At 43.8% G+C, this 27,227-nt stretch overlaps 1 protein-coding gene across 1 annotated transcript in view; it reads left to right on the forward strand.

Annotated features, from left to right (window-relative positions):
• The window catches only part of Pappa (pappalysin 1), a 242,848-nt gene that overhangs the window by 175,804 nt on the left and 39,817 nt on the right, over positions 1-27,227 (forward strand). Inside the window, exons 13-17 of the mRNA XM_059254461.1 lie at positions 607-820; positions 8,014-8,182; positions 10,533-10,716; positions 22,210-22,420; positions 23,802-23,973. Of these exons, the coding sequence (XP_059110444.1) occupies positions 607-820; positions 8,014-8,182; positions 10,533-10,716; positions 22,210-22,420; positions 23,802-23,973 (950 nt within the window). The remainder of the gene's footprint in view (positions 1-606; positions 821-8,013; positions 8,183-10,532; positions 10,717-22,209; positions 22,421-23,801; positions 23,974-27,227) is intronic.

Genomic DNA, 27,227 nt, shown 5'->3' on the forward strand with positions numbered 1-27,227 from the left:
GAATCTGGAGAAAGGCACAACAAAACGTGAAGGGCTGGTCTAGGACAAATTTGGATCCTACTTGTACTTGGCGCTACAACTATTTTGCGCTTGTCTGTGCATCCCGGTTTCCAACTTTGTAGGCTGAGCAGAGGTCCTTACAGCCCAGGGTTGCTCACAGCCCTACAGATGAGTCATGGGAGTGAGCTTTTTACTCTGCAAGGGGCTTGCTGTTATGCATTATTTCTTCTACCTTTATCTCAGGCCAGGCAGGCGACACGAACATCGAAGGCTCAAACCTTCAGGTTCTGAAGCAACGTGGGAGGGAGGGAGAGCTATGGATGCCTGGCTGAGGGTGGCCGTTTGGGGGAGGGAGAGAGACTGTGGGCATTAGGTGAAGGAAAGCTTAGGGGCCAGGGAGGCAGGGGGATTGGAAAGATTTGGAAGCAAGAAAAAGGGCAGACAAAGAAACTTTCAATCAAACTCAAAATCCTCACTGGCCGCCCAATGGTGCTTTTGTGGCGTGACATGAAAGGGTCTGGGGGCTTCGGGAAGGGCCCGTTGGGGAAGGCGTGACTGGCCTTGAGTAATGAGCCTGGCCCCTCGGCCCTCTGTCTCCCCTGACAGGCCTCCATGTCTTGAGCTGCAGGAACAATCCCCTGATTATCCCTGTGGTCCATGACCTCAGCCAGCCCTTCTACCACAGCCAAGCAGTACGTGTGAGCTTCAGTTCGCCCCTGGTCGCCATCTCGGGGGTGGCCCTCCGCTCCTTCGACAACTTTGACCCTGTCACCCTGAGCAGCTGCCAGAGAGGAGAGACCTACAGCCCTGCTGAGCAGAGGTAAGGCAACAGGGGCCTCCCCACCCTGGATCATTTGTAGTAAGTGGAGACAGTCTGAACGGCCACTGCTGCTGCTGTTAAACTCGGTGTGTTTCTCTATTCTCTGACCTCTGGTCAGCTTGGCCCTCAAGACTGAGAGGTCCGCAAGTCCCTGAATTTTGGAGTATACTAGGAAACAGAATGTGTGATGTGGAGAGCAACCCTCCTTTCGCCTGACCTGCAGCTGCTTGAGTTGACAACAGGTTACAAGGTGACCTCGAAATAGAAGCTTTCTTCACTAGGCTGCAACATCCCCATTCCATCAAAGACAGGCCAGTCAGATCAACTCTTGATCTTGGATATTCTCCTTTGATGGTGGAGATGTGGTAGGTGACATACTCCTCCTCTGCTGAGGATGATGTGTCTACTGTGTGCTTCATTCTGGCTCATGGTGAATTTTAATGATGAGTGAAACCCCCTTATCTTCGGCAGCCTTAGCCCCCCCGAGATTCCCCTCAGTGGTAGAGGAGTTTGTGTTTTAACTGCATCACAACATCATCCTATTAGTGCCTTTGATCTGGAATCTGTTAATGTCACTCAGCTCTTGCTGTGAAAGGACAGAATTTCTTTGAAAGGATGAGTTTGGGAGTACTCTTAACTTGGGGTTGAATCCCCACATTACTGCTTCTCTGAGGAATGTCCTTACAATGAGTCACTTCCCATTTCAGAGTCTCAGTTTCCTATTTAGGAATAAGTGGATGATGATATCTACCCATCAGGGGGATTGTGAGGGTCAACTAGTAGACTGTAGATGAAAATGATCTTGCAAGCTATTCATTGTGCAAAATGAATGCATCACTGAGGACTTTTAACAGTCACTTTCCAACCACGATGGAGGTGCCTCTGTGCAGAGAAATCCGTGTATTGCTCTTGAAAGTCAGAAGCAGAAGAAACCTCAGAGACAGTCTAGAGCAAGCAACATATCCAAATTCCATGTTCCCATCTAGGATTCCAGGGCCCTGGAAAGGGAAATGGTCCAACATCGAGTGTCTCTCAAACTCCTGTAATAAAATCCAGGGGGAGAATTGGCACACTGGTGGGTTCTGCAGAGTGCAGCCCTCTGCGTGACCATTCAGCCCTGCCCTGTACACCTAGGGGTAAGGAGAGGGATGAGGAATGGCGATGAGAGGGGGACCTTAGCCTTTCCCACGCCCCTGCTCCCACAGGGGACACGAAAGGTGGTTGCAAAATCCACATTGTTTTGCACCCACAGTCCCCAGCTTCTGTTGTGCAGAGTGTGTCGCAATCGTTGCGATGGAAGAGCTCCTTAAATATCCCTCATTGTCATATTTCATTCTACCAGCACTTCTTTCTCCCCGGCTCTCCCGACGCCGTAAACATGAGTTAATTCTCTAAACCCAGGCAGCAAGGGTGATGGGAAATGCAAATCTATCGGATCTCTTCCGCAGCTGCTCCTTTCCTCAGACAGTTAGTTATCTGTACCATCCACAAGCTGACCAAAGGCAGTCCTGACTTCTCAGAGCTCTTAATTAATGACGCCTGTGTGCTAAGGAAACAGTGTTTAAGCTCTGAAACACAGCAACCAACCGATAAACGATTAGACAGTTCTTTAGTGGTAGAGGGACACAGATCTAGGACAAAACGTTATCCTATCTAGTTCATGTGACTGTAGACTGTAGTCACTCCCCTTCTCTGAGCCTCTGTTTCCCTTTAAGAGATGCTAATGAGTAGTATATTTTCTGTGGCCCATTCCAGGTTTCACAGCCTGTGATTCCAAGAGCTAGGGAAGGTAAGAAGAGGCAGGAAGGAACAAACTTCTGTTAAGCCCGTGATGAGTGCATTATTTTATTTGACTCTCACACCTGTTTGGGGATAATATGACTCAGAGAACTAGCCAGTGAATCAAGGACCAGAAGGCAGGAAGAGGGGAAACGCTGCAGTTTGTCCTTGAAAGGCAATGCCTGCCTACTGTATCAAGAAACATGAAGGGGAAAAGAGAAATCTTCAGGACTTGTCATTTGTGAGCAGTACCCTTCTCCTCTGGGTAAAGCATGCAGAAGCAGCCATGGAAGCTTCGGCTTGCTGGGCTCTGTCTGCACTTGGACCAGGCTGCCCAGAGGGCTGAGGCTGCAAAGCTGCAGGATCCTTCTGAATGCCCCCATGGGGAAAGGACAGCAGCTGTTCCTGGGGCGCTGCAGAGGCATTCACAAAAACAGGCAGGACTCTGCAATCATGCAAATGTAGTAAAAACAAGCCAGAAGGCAGGAAAAAGAAAAATAAGCAGCAACGTGTGCAAAGGCCTGCGATGGGGTTCTTCATTCTTAAAATCAGCACATCAGAGAGGTCAACCAATGCCTTTGCTTTTTACAGCGGAGACTTCAGTTAGCTGTGGTTGGAGCTTTCTGCTTTACTCTGGGCTGTGTTTCTGGTCTTAAAAGTCACTCTCCCCTCCCATCCGGACACTTTTCTCTCCTCCCTCCACCTCTTCCTTGTCTTGCTCCCATGTTCTTCTCCAGAGAGTCCTGTGAGATCGAGTGAGCTGCCCTGGGGCCAGCACTGCTACAGCAAAATCAATGTAGTTGGTGTGTTCTGACCTAGATTGAAGGGTCCCTAGTACCTGGGAGGTATTGGGCGTGGATTCAGGGCCCTCTCCCCACAAAAGGATCAGATTTCAAGTAAGAGATTCCCTTGTGGAATTCCAGCCCCTCGCAGCTTTGTACCTAGGTAGAGAATGAGGCACAAGTGGGAGGTCACAGGGGTGAAAGGGGAAGCTAACCGGCTTCTTTAAGGAGGAAGGGTCCCGTCATGAGAAGGGGCCCCAGTGTCTTCCTGTCTCGGTGTAGTCCTTCTCCTTTTCCTTTTTCTCCCTCCTCCTGTGCCTATCCATCCATCCATGCAGCCAGCCACCAGCCAGCCAACTAGCCACTCAGCCATGCATGCACTCCTTGGTTCTTAATAAAAATCAAACAACTTACTATAAATTTCAGTAGGCTATGTATTTAAATGATTAAGTTAAATCCACTTTTCCCCTTCCTCTCTCCTTCCTGTCCCTCCCTCCTACCTTCCTCCTATCTCTTATTTTCCTCTCCTCTTCCTCTACCTCAAACACTTCCCCTTTCTACATGTTAGCACTTCTGTAGAGGTAATGCTGACACCCACCTTCTAGAAGACTCTTCGCTAGACCCAAGTTCTTCATGTGGCTGGGGGGGATCTCCTTCCAGTTGGGAAGAAGAGGATGCAGACTGGAGACAAATGCTCCTGGAGTCTATAGTTCTAGGACCCCAAGTGCGGAATACCCCATGAAGTAACATACAAAAATCCACACATAACATTTGAAGCTCAGATTCAGGGCCATGTGCAACTATTTCAGTAAGTCAGAAGGACTGAAAGCCATAGGCCTCTGTCTACTAACAGTCCGAGAGTAAAGAAGAGAATTGGGGCTTCCATAGCAGACACTGGCCAGAGGGAGGGCACCACCAGTTCACCTTGACTTTCAGTCGTTTGTCTACACCTGTGGGCCACTTATATTTGTCCCTCTCACTCTTCAGTATCTGATCTCCATACCCTGCCACCATGAAGTGTTGGGTAGAAAATGTTGTACTATCACTTCCTCTTTTAACCTTATTTCTGGGCAGTAAAACAAGGTCCTAGGAGGCTAACGTTTCTCTGTTCCTCTCCCAAATGACCTGAAGAGCTGGTGTCCAGGTTTTCCTTTCATTTTCCACCTTTGACGACGTGGCCATTTGTTGTCGGTGTGACCACCATTTGATGGCATAGTTGTAGTTGAGCAGTAGGCCATGGGACGTAAGACAGGAGTTGAAGGGCAGAGCTGGAAGAAAACCTTTCCAGCCCTTTAACACTGGCTTTCTCCGGGCTGGCAGATTTGCCCAGGTGTCGGTCATTAGGTGTGGGATGTTCATTTCAGTGATCAGTGGGGGAGGGGCAGCTAAAGGATTGGTGTGGAGTCACAAAAGATTCTTCCTCCATGAAGATCTTGAAGACGTAAGTAAACAGACACAGGAACATGTGGGCACATGTATTCAAAGAGAAGAAAAATTTAACCTTTGCCTTAATGTGAGAACTTCGTACATTTCCTCTTTTTCGGCCACCATACCAGCCATATCCTTCCTTCAGAGACGGACTCTTATTTATTCTTTTTTCTTTTTTGTTGGCTGCCCATCACTAGTATTAAGTCCCCCTATTGAGAGACCTTTGGTGGGTTGGAGTCGAATCCAGGGGCCCCATGTTGGGTGAGAGAGAAATGCTCCATGTGGACAGGACAGCAATCACTTGGAGAGTTTTATTGGGGGGTGAGGGGGGAAGATAGAGGGGAGAGGTAAAGGGGGTGCAAAGCAGCCTCGTGGGAGAGAGAGAGGGGAGAAGAGAAAGCGAGGGAAAGGGAGAGGGGGACAGTGAGAGAGAGAGGTCAAAAGCAGGTGGGGGCTGAGGAGGGAAGAAGAAGAAAAGAGAGAGAAGGCAAAGAGAGAGAAGGCGGTTGGGGCCCCACCTTTTATGAGGAGATTTCGTGCATGCCGTGCTACGCAAACAGGCTATATAAGATGACATTGTCAGGATCCTGGGTGGGCCAAGGTATTGCCTGCTTATTGGCCAGGTCCCCAAGGCGGGTCTGAATGCTAACACCTCCACCCCCCACCCCACCCCCACTTTAGATCAGAGCCTTTTGTTTTCCTTGGTTTTGTATTTTAGAAATGAATGACAGTTGTATGGGGAGGAGGCATTTGTGGGAGGTTCAGATATCATTCTTGGACAGTGTGTGCATATAACCTTTTCTAGACAGTGGGATAGCACTGGAAAGAGCAAGGGCTTAGTTAGGGAGCATAAGAGCTGATGTGCATTGGAACTCTGTCCAGGCTAAAGTGCCCGTGGACAAGCAATTCCAAAATCTTATTCTCAAATGGGAACAATATCCTTACCTTGGGGAGTCACTCTGTGGTAGCTGAGATGGTGTTATAGTGAAATTCAGTGGCTAATGCCTGACATCTCAGACCTCATTTCCCCCTTACTTTCATTCTTATTGGCAAGTCTACAAATCAGATGCAGACAGATGTGCTAAGAAGAGAAGGATGGTATACGTCCAAAGTGCACACTAAAAAGACACTGATCCTAAGAACTGCCCCATAATAAAAAGGATATTAGCATTTGGAAAATGATCTCCCCTTTTGGCCATTCTGGACATCTTCAAGGTACATCAGAAAACTGAATGTTCTGAGAAGTTCTAGAACAGTGGTTCTCAACCTGTGGGTTGCAACCTTTTAAAAGTTACATCCTCAAAATCTCCTTCTTACTCATTGCACAATTTGAGTAGTTGAGAGGATGAGTATCCAGATCCTCTACTTTCCCCTTAAAAGCAAAATACTGATGAGAATTTCAAAGCTGGAACCATGACGGTTTGGATCTCTCTTCTGAAGCTGCTTTAGCTCAAACATTTTCATTTTTCTTATATAAAAACAGGAAAACAAGCCGGGCGGTGGTGGCGCATGCCTTTAATCCCAGCACTTGGGAGGCAGAAGCAGGTGGATCTCTGTGAGTTCGAGGCCAGCCTGGGCTACCAAGTGAGTTCCAGGAAAGGCGCAAAGCTACACAGAGAAACCCTGTCTTGAAAAACAAAAAACAAAAAACAAAAAACAAAAAACAAAAACAAAACAAAACAAAACAAAACAAACAAACAAACAAAAAAACAGGAAAACAAATGTTAGGCATAGTGGCACGGGCCTTTAATCCCAGCACTTGGGAGGCAATAGGAGGTGGATCTCTGCAAGTTTGAGGCCAGGTTTGTGTACATAGTAAGCTCCAGGACAGCCAGAGCTACACAGGGAGACCTTGTCTTGACCCCCACCCCGACCACAAAACAAAAACAAAACCAAAAACAAAGAACAGGAAAGCCAAAGATGTGGGGTTCTGGATGCAAACCTAGCCAGTTGGGAACCCTGTAGCCAAGGCTAGGGTAGACCTAGATAGAAAAAGCTTTTGCCCAGTGGGTTTTGCTGTCAAAACCATATTTCAACTACTACAAAATTTTTACAAGCCATTGAAAGGTGCTACTGCCAGTTATTTCTCTCTGTTTAGTTGACATCTGGGTGCAAGCCATTTTTATTCATAATGTCAGGATGAAACAGGCATTGTCTCCATCCATAACCATGTTCCAGTCCAGACCCATAGGGTAAAGTTAGCCACGAAGACCTTTGGGTCTCACATACGGGTGGGAGTTTAAACAGGTAACTTATTCTTGTCAGGCTTCAATTTCCAGCTGTAAACTGAGTTACACTTGGCTCATAGGGTTATTGTGACGATGAAGTGAGCTCACTTAGATATGCTCTCAGTGATTATTCACTACTATTTCTATGTGTGTACCTACAGCTCAATGGGAAAGGCCATCTAAGCACAGGGGTTTTGTGTCATTTCTATTTGTGTCTTTAAAGATTAGCATGCAGTTGGATGCCTGGTAGGCACCTGCACCCTGGACTTGAAATGCACTGAGTGCGAGGCAACTGTATGACAGACAGGAAGGCAGAAAGTCTGTGAGGGAACTCATCTATGGACATAAAGGAAAGCTTCTGACAGAATCAGCTCCAATTTGAAGATTGGGCAGAATTCAGATTGGCCAGAAAGTGAAAATTCCACCAAGGAAAGGGATAAGGCATGAGCTCTGTTCATTTTTCCTAAGGATTTGTGAGTTACATTATAGTTCTGAAAGACAAACCCTGTCACTGCCATAGAGTCATGGCTTTGTGAGGTGGGTGAATCTGAAGGTCTACTGAGGCTCCCATAATAACTCGTTTGCCCAAGTCACACAACTTCTAGGTAATAAATACAGCAGGTGTCTTTATAACATTAGCTATTGATTGTTGAGGCTTAGAATGTGCTGGGAATTTGACTACTTGCATATCATGAGTCAACTGATCTAATCCTCCCCACGGCTCTTGGAAGTCAGTATTCACAGAAGTGTTCAAGTGACAGGATTTGAGTCCAGGATTATCAGCCCCCATTCCTTGTATTCTTAGTAATCTGTAACAGTGGCCTGCAGAATCTTCTTTGCCTGACTTGGTGCTCTTCCCTCTCCTCAGTGTTTGCCTCCCGAAACTTTAGGGAGAGGCCTAGTCTTGGCCTTCTAGCTGGAGTAAGATTGTCTTGTGAGGAAACCTTTCTTCACCTTCTTATTTCTTCCTCCCCAGCTGTGTGCATTTTGCCTGTGAAGCCACGGACTGTCCAGAACTGGCTGTGGAGAATGCTTCTCTCAACTGTTCCAGCAGCCACCGCTACCATGGTGCCCAGTGCACTGTGAGCTGCCAGACAGGTTATGTGCTGCAGATACAGCGGGATGACGAGTTAATCAAGAGCCAGGTTTGTGGATGCAGACTGGAGAGCCCTTTTCCAGTCAGGGAAGGCTGGTGGGTGTAGAGTGGGTTCTCTGCAGAATTCTCAGCACACAAAATACTGATGCTACAGAAGACAAATGAATAAAAAAGTCTCTATCTCCCTCTCTCTTCTCCTCTTTCCAGCTCTTTCTCATACATACGTATATATGTGTGTATACATACATATATATATATATATATATGCATGTATATAAATATACATAAACACACATTCATATATGTATATGTACCTCAATTAATGAATCAATGACACAGCCAATAAAAAAATCAACTGGGACTCTTTAAGAAGAGGGCTTCTGTCCAAGGAGTATTGTAGGTAGCATATATCATATAACGTAGGTTACAGATCTAGGATCTAGGATAAACATATTGGAATGAGATGCTGATCCTCCAAATTTTGCATAATGGAATGAGACGTTTTAGGTAGATGGGTACTCTCTATCTGCATGTCTCTTCATTCATTCACTAACTCATTCATTCATTCAATGCAAAGCATGAGTGCGTCATAAATCAGAAACTCTGCTAGATCATAGAGAAAAAAAGTCCTTAACACTGAACTGTTTCTTAGTGACTAGCAAAGAGCTAGTCAGAGAAGGTTTTGCAGAAATATGGAGGGGCCTTAAGGAAAGTGCCTCGGAAAAAGTAATATGGGAACTGAGAAATGGTTTGATGGACAGAAGTGTGTCTGCAGGAAACAAATAAAAAAAGTGTGCTCTTGTACAGGCAGGGGAATATATGTGGAAGGCTGTTAGTACTGTAAGTGTGCCACATCTGGAGACTAGTGTTTCTAAAAATCACTCAAGTCATGAGGCTAGAGGGTCAAATTGAGTCCACAGATGCTAGGTCCTGCCAGTTCAGTTGGGAAGTTTGGAGTTTTTATGGCAACAAGAAGCTGTAGAAGGGCATGATATGATTAAATCCTGATAAATAAAGGCCTCATTTGGCTGCCCACATGGGTGTGGCATGGAATGTAAGGAGTGAGACAGATGTCAGACAGACCCATGGGGGTGTTAGCGATGGAGCCCTTGGAGATTGGGATATGTCCTGCATGAAGTTATTGGTATTGAGTAGAGATAAGTGTCATGGCCAACGTTGCTTTAGCCTGATGTTGCTTTGGGAATCTCAGGCCCAACAGGAGAGAGTGGGACAAGGTGGCAGCCCCAAACTTTGAGGATCCCAGAATGTCTAGATGCAGCTTTTCCACAGCCCCACCAGTCGACTGTATCCTCCTTCTGCTAGCACACAGGGACACATTCTTTATTGCTGGTAACGCCTATTTGGGGAGAGCTTCTGGGCTTCTGGGCTGGCTTGTCTTACACACCTACTTCCGTGTGTGAGACATGGCAGGTCTGAACTCCTATGGAAACAATTAGGCTGCCTTGGCAGCAAGAGACCTCTGCTCCCTTTGATGTGTACTTAAGAGAGGAAAATGTCCTTTGCTTTTAAAAATCCCAAATCAACATTTGGCACTCTCAACCCCTGGGGGTTTGGCTGCTTCCTCCTTGAATGGAAGACTCTGGGCTGCCAACGACAGGCCCTCTCTTGGCTCTATAGCACAGCCTCACCCTTCCACCTACACAGCCCCACCGTCTTCTAGTTCGGTGTAAACCAGCCAGACCTTTCAGTGGTCCCACATTTGTTCTTCAATGTATTTTTTTCTTGATTACTCAAAATCTTTTTCACGGGAGCCATTAAATCTCAGAAGAGGTGGCAGCGCAGAGTGGAATCCCTAGGTTCAATCCACTCATTTTACCAGTGGGAGAGTTCAAGGAAAAGAGAGAACCTTCCCATCGAGAGACATCAGGGCTCCTACACCCAAAGGCACTCCCTGACTTAGCACTTTAGCTGTCTCCAAGTAAATCCCTTCAAGAAAAGATATCAAGATCAGCCTCTGGTGTGCTTCTATTAAACCTGTGTTAGAGTCTCTTTTGTAAAAGAAATCACACCCTGTGAGGTCTCTGAATCACAAGATTCCCATAAAAATGATGTAATGACCTATTAGGAAGACATTACAGATTGCAGTTCTGAGCACATTATTTGGGTTGCAGTCACACTTAGCTTTTCTCTTAGTGGGTATCCCAGGGCTGCTCATACAATGTTTCTAAGCTTCCGTTTCTTCAGCATTAAATGAGGATTACAATATTTAATCCACATAATTGTTGAGTTATTAAAAATAAGTTCAAGTTAAACACTGAGAATAGGTTTCCTCATTCCTAGACGAGACTCTGACCTGTCACTTCTGGAGAAGTGCATGCATGTCCTCATATAGAAGGACCTGCCTGCTGTCCGTCATTGGATCTTTCTCTGCTCCTCAGGTGGGACCAAGCATCACAGTGACATGTACGGAGGGCAAGTGGAACAAGCAGGTGGCATGTGAGCCAGTGGACTGCGGTGTCCCGGATCACCATCATGTCTATGCTGCCTCCTTCTCCTGCCCAGAGGGCACCACCTTTGGTAGAAGATGTTCCTTTCAGTGCCGCCACCCTGCCCAGCTGAAAGGTATTCTGAGCTCTTTGTCCCAGGCTGGCCTCCATCGTCTCTGAAAAACCTAGGAGCTGTTTCCAAACCTCCTTCTGAGTCTGAGACACCGAGAGGTGAACAGAGTTGTGTCTCTTCCAGGCTTTTTTTTTTTTTTTTTTTTTTTTTTTTTTTTTTTTTTTTTTTTTTTTTACCATTTGTAGTTATAGAAACTGTCTTGCCATGCAGCCAGAAACTTAAAAAATATATAAAAACTTATATGTGTATAAAAATGGAAGTGAATACCCTTTCAAGATTTTGTAAATCTTGCAGAAAAGATAGCAGGGATGGAGCAGGACAACAAAGAGAATTATATATAGAATGAATGTATCTAGCTTATTGTGTATGATTAACAATCAGCAAAACTTATGCAGTGTTATTGTTAGTCTTTGAATTATCCAAAGGGAAAAATTCAGTTATTAGGACTTAAAGAAATAGCCCAAGGTTGCTATATTAGTGATAGCGACCATGATCTATCCCTAGACAAAGCAATAAGAATATGGAGGTGAAGAAGAGGGAGTCTGGCAGTCTGAAGAGGCCACATATTAGAAATGGGTGAGAAACTGGCCTGGAGGCACACAGTGAATTTCTAGAAATGGAAGTCTTAAAAGAGGTCTCACAACTTATCCAGAAAAACTGGAAATACTGAGGACCCAAAGTACATCCAGGAAAGGAAGAAACTTCATAGAGCTCAGTAACAGCAATTTTTGTCTTATTTCAGAGATATAAGAGTTGTATGCTACAGTTGGTTTGTTAGCAGAAATGATATTTCATTCTTAAATACCAACAACAATAACTAACTTGATCATAGAGGCTCATATTCTGGTCCATTGTGTCACAGAGTGTGCATGAGGAGTTCTGTCGAGTGTGGGGACACTGGTACTATGTCCCTGTATACTCTGAATAACAGATAAACTACTGTGTATGGTTAGGTTTTGGGTACTTGGATGATAAGGAGTATCATGAGTCTCACTAGTTTCTCAAAGGGAAATTGACCCCCAAAGATTATATAAAATTAACTTCCAAAGGTTAAATGAACTTGTAGCCTTTGGATGCAATGTCTATGGTCAGAAGCTCAGGAAATGACATATACTAAAACTTAATAAAATGCGTTAGCTGGGTAAGTGAATGTTGTGATGAAGAAATGATACAAGAATAAAAGACCCAGCTTTAATTATAAACTGTTCCTCAAGAAAGACAGGAAGCACATCTGGCCTATATACCCTAGCTCCTCCTCTTTTTCTATCAAAGAAGAGTTGAATGAGAAAGGTGGAGATTTTTCATTTGAGCTACTGTAAAGATTAAGATCAAAGAAAGGAAGGGAAGAAACCAATGGAAAATGAAAACTTTCTAGCTTCTAAGGCCAGTGGTTCTCAACCTTCCTAATGCTGTGACCCTTTAATACAGTTCCGCATATTGTGGTGACATCAACCATAAAATTATTTTCATTGCTACTTCATAACTGTAAATTTGCTACTTTTATGAATTGTAATGTAATTGCCTGTGTTTTCTCATGGTCTTAGGCAACCCCTGTGAAAGGGTCATTTAACCCCCAAGGGGGTCACAACCCACAGGTTGATAACCACTGTTAAAATCTAAGCAATCCAAACCTGTTATACGGCTCTATATCTCAATAAGATGCAGGATGTATTAATAACTAGAACATCATACCTTTCTTAATCAGAGGCCCTTGGGGGGAAAAGGCAAATAAATTAGCATTGATTATTGAAGGTCTATGTGTGGCAAATCCTCAGGGAAATCTTTCTGCCATCGTTCATGTGACTGTGGATGACAGAGCAGGGCGTTGTCGTAGAAAGGTGGTTTCAGGAGAACAGCCATTTTGACAGTTGCCGAGTCTCCGTTTGTCCATCTCTTGAGAATGCAGGGAAACATCTTGACTTTCCACACTGACCTGTGGGGACCAGCTGCTAGTTCGTGTTGCCTTGCTGTCAGTACCATTCTCTACACACATCCTTTCTCTGAGGTTTCCACTTGGACCTGCTGGCAGCAAGGACGGAATGATAGTCCCCTTCCCTCTTTGAGCTTCTTGATGCTACCTTGTTTCACCTTTCTTAGGAAAAGATCAAAATAACTTTTCTTCCACTATTTTATTTCACTTGCTGTGTTTTCTTCCTTTCTACTTCTTATTTTTTCCTTCCTTAGACTATGTTTCAGGGGGAAAATAAAAGCAATAGCCATAGAATCAGAAAGTTCCAGGTTGGATCCAGCAAGACAGCTCATGGGATAACTTCCATGTGATGACATCCACGCACCCACACATATATACATATAAATAAGCAATAATAAATAAATGAGATGCAATAAATAGCTAAAAATAAGAAAGTCCAGATTCTACTGGTTTTGTTCTTTACCAGCTCTTTGACTTAGCTAATCAGTGTTGCTCCTGTGACCCACCACACCACTACTTAAAAAATGCGCTTAGGGGTGTTCGCTGACAAAGCCATTAGAAGTGAAAAACTGGTGTTTATAAATGTCTGCACCAGAAAAAGCACTTGCTGAAGACTTCTTTTTCCCTCCACATCTGAGCAGTAGGGGATCCCCGGCCCGACTGCTGATCCTGTCCTGTATAATCCTTGTGGCTAGCAAATATGGAGTCGTATTCTACCCTCTAAAGCTCTCGGGCACCAGTATTGTTGTCTTCAGAAGAGCACAACCATCCAGGAAAATCCAATAACTGCACCCCTAAAGTGCTTCATCCCACACAAGTGGCACAATCCCCCTTGCTCCTCTATTTCAGGTGATTTATTTTCTCAAATATCCTGAAATGTTGCTTTAATCCAAGCTTCTCTTCAAGATTTATGCAAAAGAACACAAGAGTTCAAAGTCTTAAAATAACTTCTGCCAAGGTTTTCACTACTGCTGTTGTTAGTGTTCCTCAAATAAGCTTTGTAAGCATACGTCAAATTTATAAAATTGCATGATGGGGAAGGTGCTCTCAAATTCAAGAAAGACAACTTTAAGTTGAAGACCATAAATATCGAACTAATGGATTAAATACATTATTTTTATTACCTAGGGAAGTCTAACTTATTCAACCATGATAGATAGGTATATTTACTATTGACTATGGAGCACAGCTTCTGAAGGCAGCACATCTTCATGCTACAAAATCCCCACAGAAGGTCCGCATTCTACTTCTACCTCTCATGACCTTTTTCCATCTCAGATTTTCACGTGAGCTTATAAAATCATTCAACTCATTGGCTTCCAAAAGATACACTGGTCCATATAGCTTTTTCTGATTTCTTGGTTTTTCTTGACTGTGAGGTAAACATGAAGAGTGGCATAGTGATGTCTAACAACTTTGTTTACCTGGTGAAATAGTCTCCCTGTGCTTTGCCTTTGCCTTCCTCCATGCGTGCTTGCAAAGAAGTAAACAATATTCCAGGTTCCTTTATTTCTCTTCTCAAGAAGGATTCACTGTCAATGATCCCTAAAAACAACTGCTTTATAAGACATTCTTTTTCCTTTGTATTTAATATTTGGAAAGAAAAATGGGCTACCTGGGTAAAGAAATCTGAATGTCAGGGAAGAAGCTGGGGATGGTAGTATCCCACTGTGTAGGTGATCCTTGATTCCATACTCCACTGATCGAAATCCTTTACTCCATGAGCTTTTTGGTGAATGCAGCTTTGCAAGATTTCTTCAGCTTAGTTCAAGTAGGAGCTCCAGTGTTGTTGAGGAGTCTGACAGACCTGGGAATTCCAAGTCTGATGTAGATTTAACTTCTTTGGATCCCAGTAGCCTCGAGATATAATTATTAGAGGATTAGTTCTTTCTTTAGATGCTTTTACTAATATTTCACCTTTTTCTTGCTTTTCTCAAGCTCCATACATTGTTGGCTGAAATTCCCATGGGTTACTTTCGGGAAATCAGCCTAAAGTCCTTTGTGGTCACATTGCCTGCCCCACTGGGTTCTCTCCTATTTGTCTTTTCATTCTACCACTTCTGTAACTTCTGTTGGTGTCTATTCCTTACCCAGAACAATAAAAGTGAATATCTTTGTTATTGTAGAAATCCTAGCCTTAGGCTAATGCAGGTTTTTGAAGGCTTGCTTCTCCTTATTCTAGTACAGCTAGCTGAATTCTTATTCTCTGCAGACTATGAGGGATCAGTACCCTTTCAGGTCTTTTTGTTTTTTATTAAGAAATTTTTTCTTCATTTTACATATCAACCACAGATCCTCCTCTCATCCCTCCTCCTGTCCCCCAAAAACTCCCCCCAGCCACCCTCAAAAAAGGTAAGGCCTCCAATGGGGAGTTAGCAGAGCCTGGTACATTCCATTGAGGCAAGTCCAAGCCCCTACTGGCTGCATAAAGGCTGTGCAAGGTGTCCTACCAGAGGTAATGGGCTCCAAAAAGCCAGCTCATGCATCAGGGATAGAACCTGATCCCACTGGCAGGAGCCTCTTAAACAGACCAAGCTACACAACTGTCTCACTTATGCAGAGGGCCTAGTCCAGTCCCATGAAGGCTCCACAGCTATTGATCTAAAGTTCATGAGTTCCCACTAGCTTCATTCTGTTTTTATCTGTATCTGTAGATATCCACATCACGATCTTGATGCCCTTTGCTCATAGAATACCTCTTCATTCTCTTCGACTGGACTCCTGGAGCTCAGCCATGTGCTTGGCTGTAGATCTCTGCATCTGCTTCCATCAGTTACTAGATTAAGGCTCTATGATGACAATTAGGGTATTCACCAATCCAATTACTGGAGTAGGCCAGCTCAGGCACCCTCTCCACTATTGCTAGTAGTCTGAGCTGGGGTCATCCTTGTGAATTCCTGGGAACTTTCCTAGCACCAGGTTTCTCCCTATCCCCATGATGTTTCCCTCCATCAAGATACCTCATTTTTCTCCCATTTTGTCCCTGTTCCAGCTCAACAATCCCATTCCCTTATGTTCTCATCCTCCATCCCCTACCCTCTATTTCTTCCATTCATCTCCAGTTTACACAGGAGATCTCATCTATTTCCCCTTCCTAGAGCGATCCATGCATCCCTCTTAGAGTTCTTCTTGTTAGCTAGCTTCTCTGGAGCTGTGGTTTGCAGTCTGGTTATCCTTTGCTTTACATTTAGTATCCACTTATCAGTGAATACGTACCATGTTCATCCTTCTGAGTCTGGGTTACCTCACTCAGAATGATATTTTCTGGTTGTATCCACTTGCCTGCAAATTGCATGATATCATTGTTTTTTTACAGCTGAGTAGTACTCCATTATGTATATGTATCACATTTTATTTATCCATTCTTCAGTAGAGGGGCGTATAGGTTGTTTCCAGGTTCTGGGTATTACAAATAACATAGTTGAGCAAGCATCCTTGTGGTATGATTGAGCATCCCTTGGGTATATGCCCAAGAGTGGATCATAGGGTCTAAGGTAGATTGATTCCCAATTTTTTGAGAAGTCACCATTCCGATTTCCAAAGTGGCTGTACAAGTTTGCGCTCCCACCAATAATGGAGGAATGTTCCCTTTGCTCCACATCCTCTCCAACATAAGCTATCATCAGTGTTTTTGATCTTAGCCGTTCTGACAGGTGTAAGATGGTATCTCAGAGTCATTTTGATTTGCATTTTCCTCATGACTAAGGATGTTGAGTAATTCCTTAAATGTCTTTCAGCCATTTGAGATTCTTCTGTTGAGAATTCTCTGTTTAGCACTGTAGCCCACTTTTTAAAATTGGATTGTCTGGTATTTTGATCTCTAATTTCTTGAGTTCTTTACATATTTTGGAGATTAGTCCTCTATCAGATGTGGGGTTGGTGAAGATTTTTCCCCATTCTGTAGGCTGTTGTTTTGCATTTTTGTTTACCGTGTCCTTAGCCTTACAAAAAGTTCTCAATTTCAGGAGGTCCCATTTATTAATTGTTGCTCTCAGTGTCTATGCTACAGGTGTTATATTTAGGAAGTGGTCTCCTGTGCCAATGTGTTCAAGGCTACTTTCTACTTTCTCTTCTGTCAGGTTCAGTGTTAAGTCCTGTTATTTTTTGGTGGTAGTGTGTGTGTATTTCCCTTCTTTGGAATTTGCTGCTGTGGAATTACCTATTGCCTGTGTCTTCATGGGTGCATCTAACTTCCTTAGGTTGGAATTTTTCTTCTTGTACTTTCTGTAGGGCCAGATTTGTGGTTAGGTATTGTTTAAATCTGGTTTTGTCTTGGAATATCTTGTGTACTCCGTCTATGGTGATTGAAAGTTTTGCTGGGTATAGTAGTCTGGGCTGACATCTATGGTCTTTTAGTGTCTATATAACGTCTGTCCAGGACCTTCTGGCATTCAGATTCTCAATTGAGAAGTCGGGTCTTATTCTGATGGGTCTGCCTTTATAAGTCTTTTTCCTTTGCAGCTCTTAATATTCTTTCTTTATTCTGTATGTTTAGTGTTTTGATTATTATGTGATGAGAGGTCTTTTTGTGGGGAGGATCTAGTCCATTTGGTGTTCTGTAAGCTTCTTGTATCTTCATTTCCTTCTTTAGGTTGGGAAAGTTTTCTTCTATGATTTTGATAAATACATTTTCTCTGCCTTAGATCTGGTATTCTTCTCCTTCTTCTATCCCCATTATTCTTAGGTTTAGCCTCTTCATGACGTTCCAGGTTACTTGGATGTTCAGTGTTATGACATTTTTTTTTGGCTTTAGTGTTTTCTTTGATTAATCTATTTCCTCTATGTATCCTTCACTCCAGATAGCCTCTCTTCCATCTTTTGTATTCTGTTGGTTGTACTTGCATCTGTAGTTCCTGTTCACTTACTCAGATTTTCTATTTACAGCATACCCTCAGTTTGTGTCTTCATTTGCTTCTATTTCAATTTTCAGGTCATGAACTGTTTTCTTCACCTGTTTGATTGTTTTTTCTTGGTTTTCTTGGCTTTCATTAAGGGATTTATTGATTCCTTCCAATTTTTGTTTGTCTTTTCCTTAATTTCTTTAAGGGAATTTTTCATTACCTCTTTATGGGATTCTATCATCTTCATAAAGTTATTTTAAGGTTGTTTTCTTCTGCTTCTTCTATGTTGGGTATTCAGGTCATGCTGTTGTATAACTGCTAGGTTCTGGTGGTGCCTATTGCTCTTTATGATGTTGTATGTAGTTTTGGACTGGTGTCTATCCATCTCTTCCTCCAATTGGTATAGGAAGTATGTGTCTGAGGGAGCTGCTCTTGGTCCAATATGTGCTGGCTGTGTCTGTGTCTCAGAAGGCCACTCTTGGACCACTTGGCACTCTTGGTACAATCAGAGTTCTTGGTACAATCAGAGCTGGCAATTTTTTTGCCTCAGGGAGCTGCTGAGGTCATAGGGGGATGGGTGGGCTTTGGAGAGGGAGTGGGTCTTATAGATTGCAGGGTCCAATGAGTGGTGTTGGTGGGAAGGCCTTCCCACAGAGGTCTTCCCTGCTGGCCTACAATTGGGGCAGCAATGGGTGGTGTGGGGGGGCACGTGTTTTTCCTCGGGGACAAGATACTAGAGCCCCTTTCACATTTTAAAATGTTCAAATTTGATAAGAACTTAGAAGTAGCTTTTGCTTAGGACCAGGGAGGATAAACCACTCATTCAAAATCACAAGTGAATTCATGATGCTTCATTGATGCAACAAATGGAAATTGAGGGACTACTATATACTGGATAGCGTACTAGGCTCTGGGAATAAAGAATAAGTACAATGCAGGCCCTTGTTTTTTGACCATATCCATGACCACACTATGTGGCAAACATGGGAAACAAGACAAAGCAAAGCAAAATCAGACTGAAGATCTGATGCTTCACTTTTTTGATTCTATTCTATGATAATTTCAATGCTTAATTTTTTCATGCATGCACCATAATTTCACACATTTTTGGGAGAAAATGTGATGTTTGGATATACTTATTAATTGTGCCCTGATCAAATTAGAATAACTGGTCTATCTATTACTTTAAACATTTATAACTTACTTGTTGTGAGAGCATTCAAAATATTCTCAGTTTTTGAAATGTACAGCACAGCATTATCAGCCACAGTTACCCTACTATGACTCAGGATACAGAAATCTAATTTTTCTTGAAAATATTCTCAAAGGGACTTGTCTGCTGAATAATCTTCTAAGCATAGTAATCTCAATGAACACCACTCTTCTGACACTACTAAATGTTTACAGTTCCTTTCATACTTACTGGAGAAGAAAAATTTTTAAAACACATCTGGAGACAGCCTAAGCAAGACTCATTTTGCTGACTTTAAAAGATCATACATATACATGTACATATAAGTATGTAACAATAACTAATGGAAAAAGAGGTTAATTTGAAAAAGATCAAGGAGGGGTTTATGGAGTATTGTGGGGAGGGAAGGAGGGAGGGAAATGATGTAATTATAACCTCAAAAAATAAAATAAATAATTAAAAAAATTAAAAGAGGAATATTTGTCAATAAAATGGTTCAGTTAAGAATACTTCCTGCTCTTGTAGATGACCCAGATTAGATTCCCAGCATCCACACAGTGGTTCACAACCATCTGAAACTCCTATTACAGAGGCTCTAACACTCCCTTCTGACCTCTGCAGGCACTAGGCATACCTATCATACAGATAAATACTTGGAGGCAGAACACTCATGCACATAAAATAAAATAAAATAAAATAAAATCTAAAAAAATTTTAAAAGATTAACAAAAGTAATTATAGAGTACCACAACTCATGAGAACTCAGTAATAATATATACACTTTCTAATATATACACTTTCACACTCTGCTAGAAATGTCAGCTTCCATTTTGTGACTCAAGTTATGTTCTCCAGAAAACACAGGTTGGGAGATATGAGCATGGTATTGAACAAGGCAGTAAGTATCTCTTCTAAAGCCAGTTAACAATGGATACAATGAGAGCTTATTCTCTATGAGAAACTGAAAGGAAAGACTAGAACATGCCTGAGTGGTCAAAACTCTAGATGGTCTAGAATTCCATGAACAATCATTGTTTGGATGCTGATTTCAGCAGCACCCACTCCTTGGTTTTTGTGCACAAGGGTAAATCATATGTTTGTGACTAGAAGCAAAAGCTTCATTATATTAACCATCCTCCTGAGTATATGGGCCATTGTCAAGGGCACAGAGTGTGTATGTCAGAGTTCATATGCCCTGCTTTCTTCAGCGCCACTTGGTAGATGCAGGTAGTGGCAATAGCTAGGGACTGGAAATCCTGATCCTACAGAGTCCACTGTCTGTACCAGTTATGAGCTGATGGTGAGGGTGGAGGACATATCCATGGCCCCAATCACAAATTCTGCTCTACCCTGCTTATTCTTTAACTCTGGCTGATAACTTCTATTTACTCTCTCCTAGAACGTACATTTTCAATCAGGTCCTTTCCTCTTCATTAAGATTCTGCAATCCTTATGTCATCTCACAACAAAGAACTATGCCTCCCATTTCACAGTTCACAGCATTCATAGCTGATACAGTCTCAACCCTTTGATAAAAGCACCAACACTTTAGCCATGGATATCTTATCACCCTTGAACAGTTTGGAAAGGAGACCTTCCCTGTATCTTCTAAAGCTCCCATTCTTACCAAACTGCTGATACATCTGACATTCCCAAACAACTAGCCAACCTAATCCCCAAAACAATGCAGGGAAGTTCCCTGTGCCTGGTGTTCTGGAAGTCTCTTTGCTTTGGTGAAAACTCAATGACTCATCCTTTCACCCCTCTCCCCTTCCCGGGGATGTGGAAATATCTAGTTGTTGGTATTATAGCTTACAAGTTAGCATTTTCTGAGGGGGTTTGCAAACACTATTGTCTCATGTCATCCAGGTGAATCACACTGACCAGGGAGTGAATTAATGGTGAGAGGAGACACAGGAGCATGTACAGAAAATTGTGAAGTAATTCTCTTGTCGTTCTTCTCTCTTTTTACTTTATCCAAGGTCATACTTCACACACCTTCAAGAATACTAACTAATTCATATTTTATGATAATTAGTCATGCCCTTTCATATACCATTAGATCATAAGCACCATGTACCTGCTATTTTTGTCTTGTTTTATTCATTGCTTTGCTCCCAACATATAAAGTACCTGGCACACCACAAGTACTGAACAGATGTTTGCAGAGTGAATGAAGGTCTCTGTGCATTTCAAATAGGCCTTTGATCGCACTGTGATGGACACTTCTTAAAAGTGTTGCTGTGGCCGGGTGGAAGTGGTGCACTCCTTTTCCTAGGATTCAGGAGGCCGAGCCAGGTGGATCTCTGTGAGTTTGAGGCCAGCCTGGTCTACAAAGTGAGATCCAGGAAAGGCACCAAAACTACTCAGAGAAACCCTGTCTCAAAAAACAAACAAATAAAAAACGTGTTGCTGCATTTAATCTTCTGAGTGTTGGAAAAGGAGGAAAATTCACTTTTTTCTTTGGGCACAAAAATTCTAGTTAGACCATCCTGAGTGGAAAATAAAAGTTTTACTGAAGACACAGAAACAAGCTCTTACTGTATAAACAACTGTATGTGTAGTTAGACCTAAGTTGGTTTTGAACCTTTCGCTATTGTAAGACCTTGATCAAGCTGCCCTCTCTTTTCCAAATGGGTATTAGCATGCTAAGCACACTGCATTGCAAAAGCACTCTGGGCACAGTAGCTGCTCAACAAATGTCGGTTCCCTTCCTAGCACTCATGGTCTCCCTACCCTGCTCCAGATCCAGAGACTGCCATGTTCTTCCAGCCCTGGTTGTCAACACCGTCCAGCATTAGCCAATCAGGGGAGACTCAGTGGAGACACACCCACTGCAGGTCCTCCTCTCCTGGTCTTCAGTTAGGGAAAGGCTGGGCCTCCATAATACAGGAGCTGGCAATGAACAGCCTAGCTTCTGGCTTTCACTCTTGTCTGCACCCACCCCTATCAGGCGACCATCCTGAAGGTAATCAGCACTCTGTCAGAGCTGGCTGGCTCTGGTGGCAGAGAGGGCTGCTCTCTCAGCTGCTTTGGCAGCTCTTCCCTGAGCACTGGGGTCTGAATGGGGAGTAGAGGAGAGTAAGAGAAAGAAAAACTCCAAAAAAAACATGATACTGTCACTTCCAGACACAAGGAAGCCTGGACAGATACAGGGCCCAGGCCCAGAGACAGCCCTGGGGTTAACACCATGTAGGACAGGTTCCACTGTGTCCGACAAGGACACACACCTGTAGGGTAAAGGGATAAAGGAAGGAGCAGGAAGGGCTTTTTCCTGTGTAGCATATGAGGCACAGAATGATTTGGATTTCAGCGCACAGTAGACATGGGCTAAGCCTAGCTTCCGTGTCTGTCTGCTTTGCAGCAGCTTCCTAGTGCTCTTCAGAGATCTTGAGTTCTTAGAGGGAGGCCTTGGAATTCCAGTCAGGAATCCCTGGGGACCTCGTGTTGGATAAGATTCAGGCAGCTCGAGCGTTATCTTAGCTGTTGGGGGACTCATGCCTTTGCTAGCCCTGTCTGCCTGTGTCTTCCAGGCAACAACAGCGTTCTGACCTGTATGGAAGATGGACTGTGGTCCTTCCCGGAGGCCCTGTGTGAGCTCATGTGCCTCGCCCCACCCCCAGTTCCCAACGCAGACCTGCAGACAGCAAGGTGTCGAGAGAACAAGCACAAGGTGGGCTCCTTCTGCAAGTACAAGTGCAAACCTGGATACCACGTGCCCGGCTCGTCTAGGAAGTCCAAGAAGTAAGTGGTGCTGGGAACACACTCTCGGGCTCTGGGGAGGGGCAGAGTCAGCTCTGGATACCTCTTTGGAAGGAAATAGTCTTGGCTTTGCTGGAGGCCATACCAACAGTGTCCCATTCTGTCCCATGCAAAAGACACAGCAGAGTAGGTATTGGTCACACACAGCTACTTCCAAGTCACAGCTCCACTGCAAACTGGCTATATGGTCTCAGCCTAGTAGTTTATTTTCCTTTGGCCTCCTATTTTTTTCAGCGGCAACAAGAAGTTGGTAAGTTACCACACAGTGTTGTCATAACGTAGAAGGACTTGCAAAAATGCCTTGCACAAAGTGCTTATTCAAGGAATATTGCATGTTCACATCATCATTTTACAGGCACCCAAGAGAACACTCTAGAAGGAAAAGAGAAGACAAAGGGCTGGTGGGGATTGAGCTTTGTCTCAAACGACACCTGCCTGACAACCTGCCTGACAACCTGCCTGACAACCTGCCTATCTTCGACAATGTTGTTCAATGAATGCAATTTCCTTCATTCTTTATTATTATTATTGTTGTTGTTGCTGACATGATAATATAATTATAGCATCCCCCCTTTCCTTTCATCCCTCCAAACCTTCCCATGTACACCCCCTTGCTCTTTTCAAATTCACGATCTCTTTCTTGGCATACACACATGTGTGTATACATATATATACACACATATATATTCATAAATATATAAATATGGCCTGCTCAGTCAATATAATATTACACACACATATATATCTCTGTCTATCATCTATCCATCTATCTTTCTGTCTATTTGTCTATCTGTCTATCTATGTATCTATCTATGTATCTATCTATCTATCTATCTGTCTGTCTGTCTGTCTATCTGTCTATCTATCTATCCACCTGGGGAAGACTATTTCTCCTGCTTTCAACATTCCTTAGTTGCCTGTAGTTCTTTATCTAGGGATGAGGCCTCATAAGCGTCCTCTTTACATGTTGGCACATCTGTTAGTGTCATCCTTGTTTGGGTCATGTTTAAGCAGCCATATTGATGAGACTTCAAGGTGCTTCTTTGACGTTTCTAGGAGGCAAAAATATGACAGCAAACTTCTTGTTCTTCTGACCCTTACAGCCTTTACTCCCCCGGTTCTGCAATGACCCCTGAGCTTAGGTGCAGGGGTTGTATTGTAGATATATCAGTTGGTGCTGGGCTCTACAACTCTGCATTGTGACCTGCTGTAGTTTTCTGAAATCGTCTCCATCATACATGCCTTGCACATTCCACATACAGGCAGGGGATTATGAATAGGAAGACAATGTGAGGCCCCCTAGTAGTGTTCAGGTTCGAACCATGTGATTCTTGGAATAACTATTCTTTCATCTTTCCTGAAGACGGGCCTTCAAGACTCAGTGTACCCAAGATGGCAGCTGGCAGGAGGGAACTTGTGTGCCTGTGACTTGTGACCCACCTCCAGCCAAATTCCATGGGCTCTACCAATGCACCAATGGCTTCCAGTTCAACAGTGAGTGTAGGATCAAGTGTGAAGACAGTGAAGGCTCCCAGGTAAGCCCACTGAAACCTGAGATCGAGGCCTCCTCCCCTCTGCTTAACAACTGCTGTCTCCAGGGCTCTTGTCTACACAGCCAGGCTTGTAAAATGACAGTGTCACCACTGCAGAAGCTGAGAAGCAGGACTTCCAGAATGTTCTTTTGTAAGCTCTCTGAGCTCTGTTTTCTCTCTATGAGCCTATTTCATCCAGCGAGTCTTAGCTGTGAGCATAATATTTTTTGCATTTTTATTATTAAGAGATTTTCTGTTCATTTTACATATCAACCACAGATGCCCCTCTTCCCATCACCCCCCTAGCCTTCCCCTGCAATCCACCCTTCATTCCCACCTCCTCCAAGGCAAGGACTCCCATGAGGAGTCAGCAGAGCCTGGTACATCCAGTTGAGGCAGATCCAAGCCCCCCCCCCCGAACCAAGTTAGCTGTGAGAATTTTTTAAACATTAGAACTGTTAGATATTTGTTGAGCAATTATTAAAGAAAATTGCATATGGCCTGTTAGCAGGTGAGATGGATCAGTTATGTGACTATGATGGGAGTGACTGGGGCTTTGATCAGCTCTGCTCACTTCCTACTGCCAGCACTACTCACATTGTCCTTGAAGCATTTAAAGACAAGAGGCTACCATTATCATTAGTCATCCATTGACCCCTGAAGCCTGCAGAGGGGGCTTTATTAAGGTTGGACGAACCCGTCTGAGCACAGTATGGAACAAAGGAGGACAGAAGGAACCAGCGTGGATTTAAGTTAAGCCATATAGAACTAAAGGATAAGTGTTCCTGCCTGCCGCTACTGAAGGGACTCTGTGAACGAGCGGCCTTCATCCTCGATACACAACCTCTGCTCCTCAGTCAGATAGGCAGGAGGTCATAAAAGTAAAACCAAAGTCCACAGAAAAGCCATTTTCCCAGAACCCACCACTTATAGTTGACAGGCTAACCCTGCTGTTCACTGGTGTGCCAAGATCACCAGCCAGGCGAACCTGGAAGGTAAACAGTGTCCTACAGATTGAAGTCCTTCCTGTTCATTATTTCTTAGCCTCCAAATACCAAATACTGCTAAACTAACACCATTAGCACCCCCTTTTTTCTTTTCCAACATTTAAGCAATTCCCAGACCTACTTATTCTTCCCAAAATACCCTCTGAAGCTGTTACCTCTGTATGCAAGGCAACTACCCTGATAAAAACTACTGTGTCTTTTTTCTGGACCACAGTGCTCTTGATCATGTCTTTTCTTATCACCTCAATTCTCTGGCTTCAAGCCCTTATAAGCTAGCATCTTTTTGTTTCCTTGGGATAAAATCCAACCCTATTAGGCAGCATTTCAGACTCCACCCCCACCCCCAGGAAGACTCAGGTCCCCTACCTTCTCTGTGTTTCTAGCTTAAGTATTTCCATCATTTGGTTCAGATGCCTGACTACTTCTCCTTGTCCTCCCCACTTCGACCAAGAAGCCCCTTCTCCACCATTCCTCTGTGTAGGTTCCTTCTGCTCCTGGGCTCAGTTGTACCTCTCTCTCTGCTTCTAGCAGTAGCCACCTGTTCTAATTTTGACTTATTTCATGGTGGTCCCACACAGACTGTGAAGTTTACTGCCTCTTTCAATGTCCCTACGCCTTCAGCACTTAGGACAGTGCCAGTCACCTAGTAGGTCCTTCGGAAGTGACAGATTAGGAACCAGGGACCCCTTCAGTGGATAGGCTGAGTTTAGTAGGTATTGCCTCCAAACCCTGAACATTATACATTCACGGATGTCTATGAGTACCCTGGGGTGCTGGTGGTCACTCCTGGGAATTATGCCCATCCTCCAACACTTAAGAAGCAGGAGTCCTGGAACAAGCAAGGACCAAGATTACCATGGCCTCTCACAGGCTGATCTGCTTCCCTTTCACTCCCTCACATAAAACTGTTGCTAACAGTTATCCCTGAGCCAAATAATATTCTGGCCACGGCCATGTTATCAAACTGAAACCCAGTCTGCCCGAAGCCTGCCAAGTAGCTTTCATGGGCAGTTTGTATTTAAAGGAGAGGAAAATGTAAATTCATCAGAGGCCCGGAGTGTTGCTGTTTGGCAGTGGGTGGAGAGGCTAGACTCGAAGGAGCAGGGTATGGCTTGTCAGCTCAAAGAATGAGGGGGCGTGTGCCAAATGGGCTCTTAACACAATTGACGTTTCTAGTTTGTACTAAGAATGAATTTCCTCTACCCTCAGACCAAGGGCCCGAGAGCCAGCGCTAACGTTCACCTCAGATTCCCTCTTGCTGCCTGTAAACACAGCAGGAACGCAGGGCCCACACTTCTTGAATCCCACGGCTTATATGGAACAAAGATTCTTAGCTTTCCAAACAAGTTCCAGATCCTGGCAGAGAAGGGTAGAGGCTACTATAGGGAGAGTCACATACTCCCTCCACGGCTACTACTGGCAGAATTTTAAAAATTCCACTTCATTGAGTCCTCCGAGGGAGCCAATAGGATGCTTGCTAGATCTGAGTTCAAATGCTGACTTCACCACCCCACCCCTCGACAGAGGGACAAGTTACTTAACCCTGCAAATGTCAGGTTCCCTGAGTGTAACCTGTGAAGAAATAGTACAGCCTGCCTCACACTTTTTTGGTGGTAGCAGGGAATAGACAAGGGTACATACACCCTGAGTTGTGCCATGCATGGGTCTATGCCACAGTAAGCGGCAGCAACAAGGAAGCCACAAATAGACTAATCTGCTTTTATGGTGATCACAGTAGAGATCTCTGACGCTAGATGCGAACTTCCATAGAACTTAGAAACAAAGGCAACAGATTGAAAAAATTCTTCTGCTGGCTAGCTCCCCGGAGTCACAAAAGTGGCACTTATCCAGTGTAAAGATCCATATGAGCTGCATGGAAACCTAGAATGTTACCCAAATAAAACCTGTAGAATGAACAATCCTCTAGTCCTTCTAGAACTTTCTGTTATGATGAAAATGTACCATTTCTGCGCTGTGTCTCCAGCCATGTGTCCCTGAAGTCTCTGGTTGCAGTGTCTAAGCAGTTAAATATTAAATTCAATTTTACTTAAAATTTTTTAAAATGTGAGATGTGCATGTTGGTACACATCATTATTACATGCATGTGGGAGGTAGAGGCAGGAGGATTAGATGTTCCAAGTCAGGCCTGACTACATAGTGAGTTTGAGGAAAGCCTTGGCTACATGAAACAAGTGACCTTTTCTCAAACAAATTATTTTACTTATTTATTTTTTGATACGGTTTCACCAT

This window comes from Peromyscus eremicus, chromosome 2 (assembly GCF_949786415.1).
Source record: "Peromyscus eremicus chromosome 2, PerEre_H2_v1, whole genome shotgun sequence".
Classification (NCBI taxonomy): domain Eukaryota; kingdom Metazoa; phylum Chordata; class Mammalia; order Rodentia; family Cricetidae; genus Peromyscus; species Peromyscus eremicus.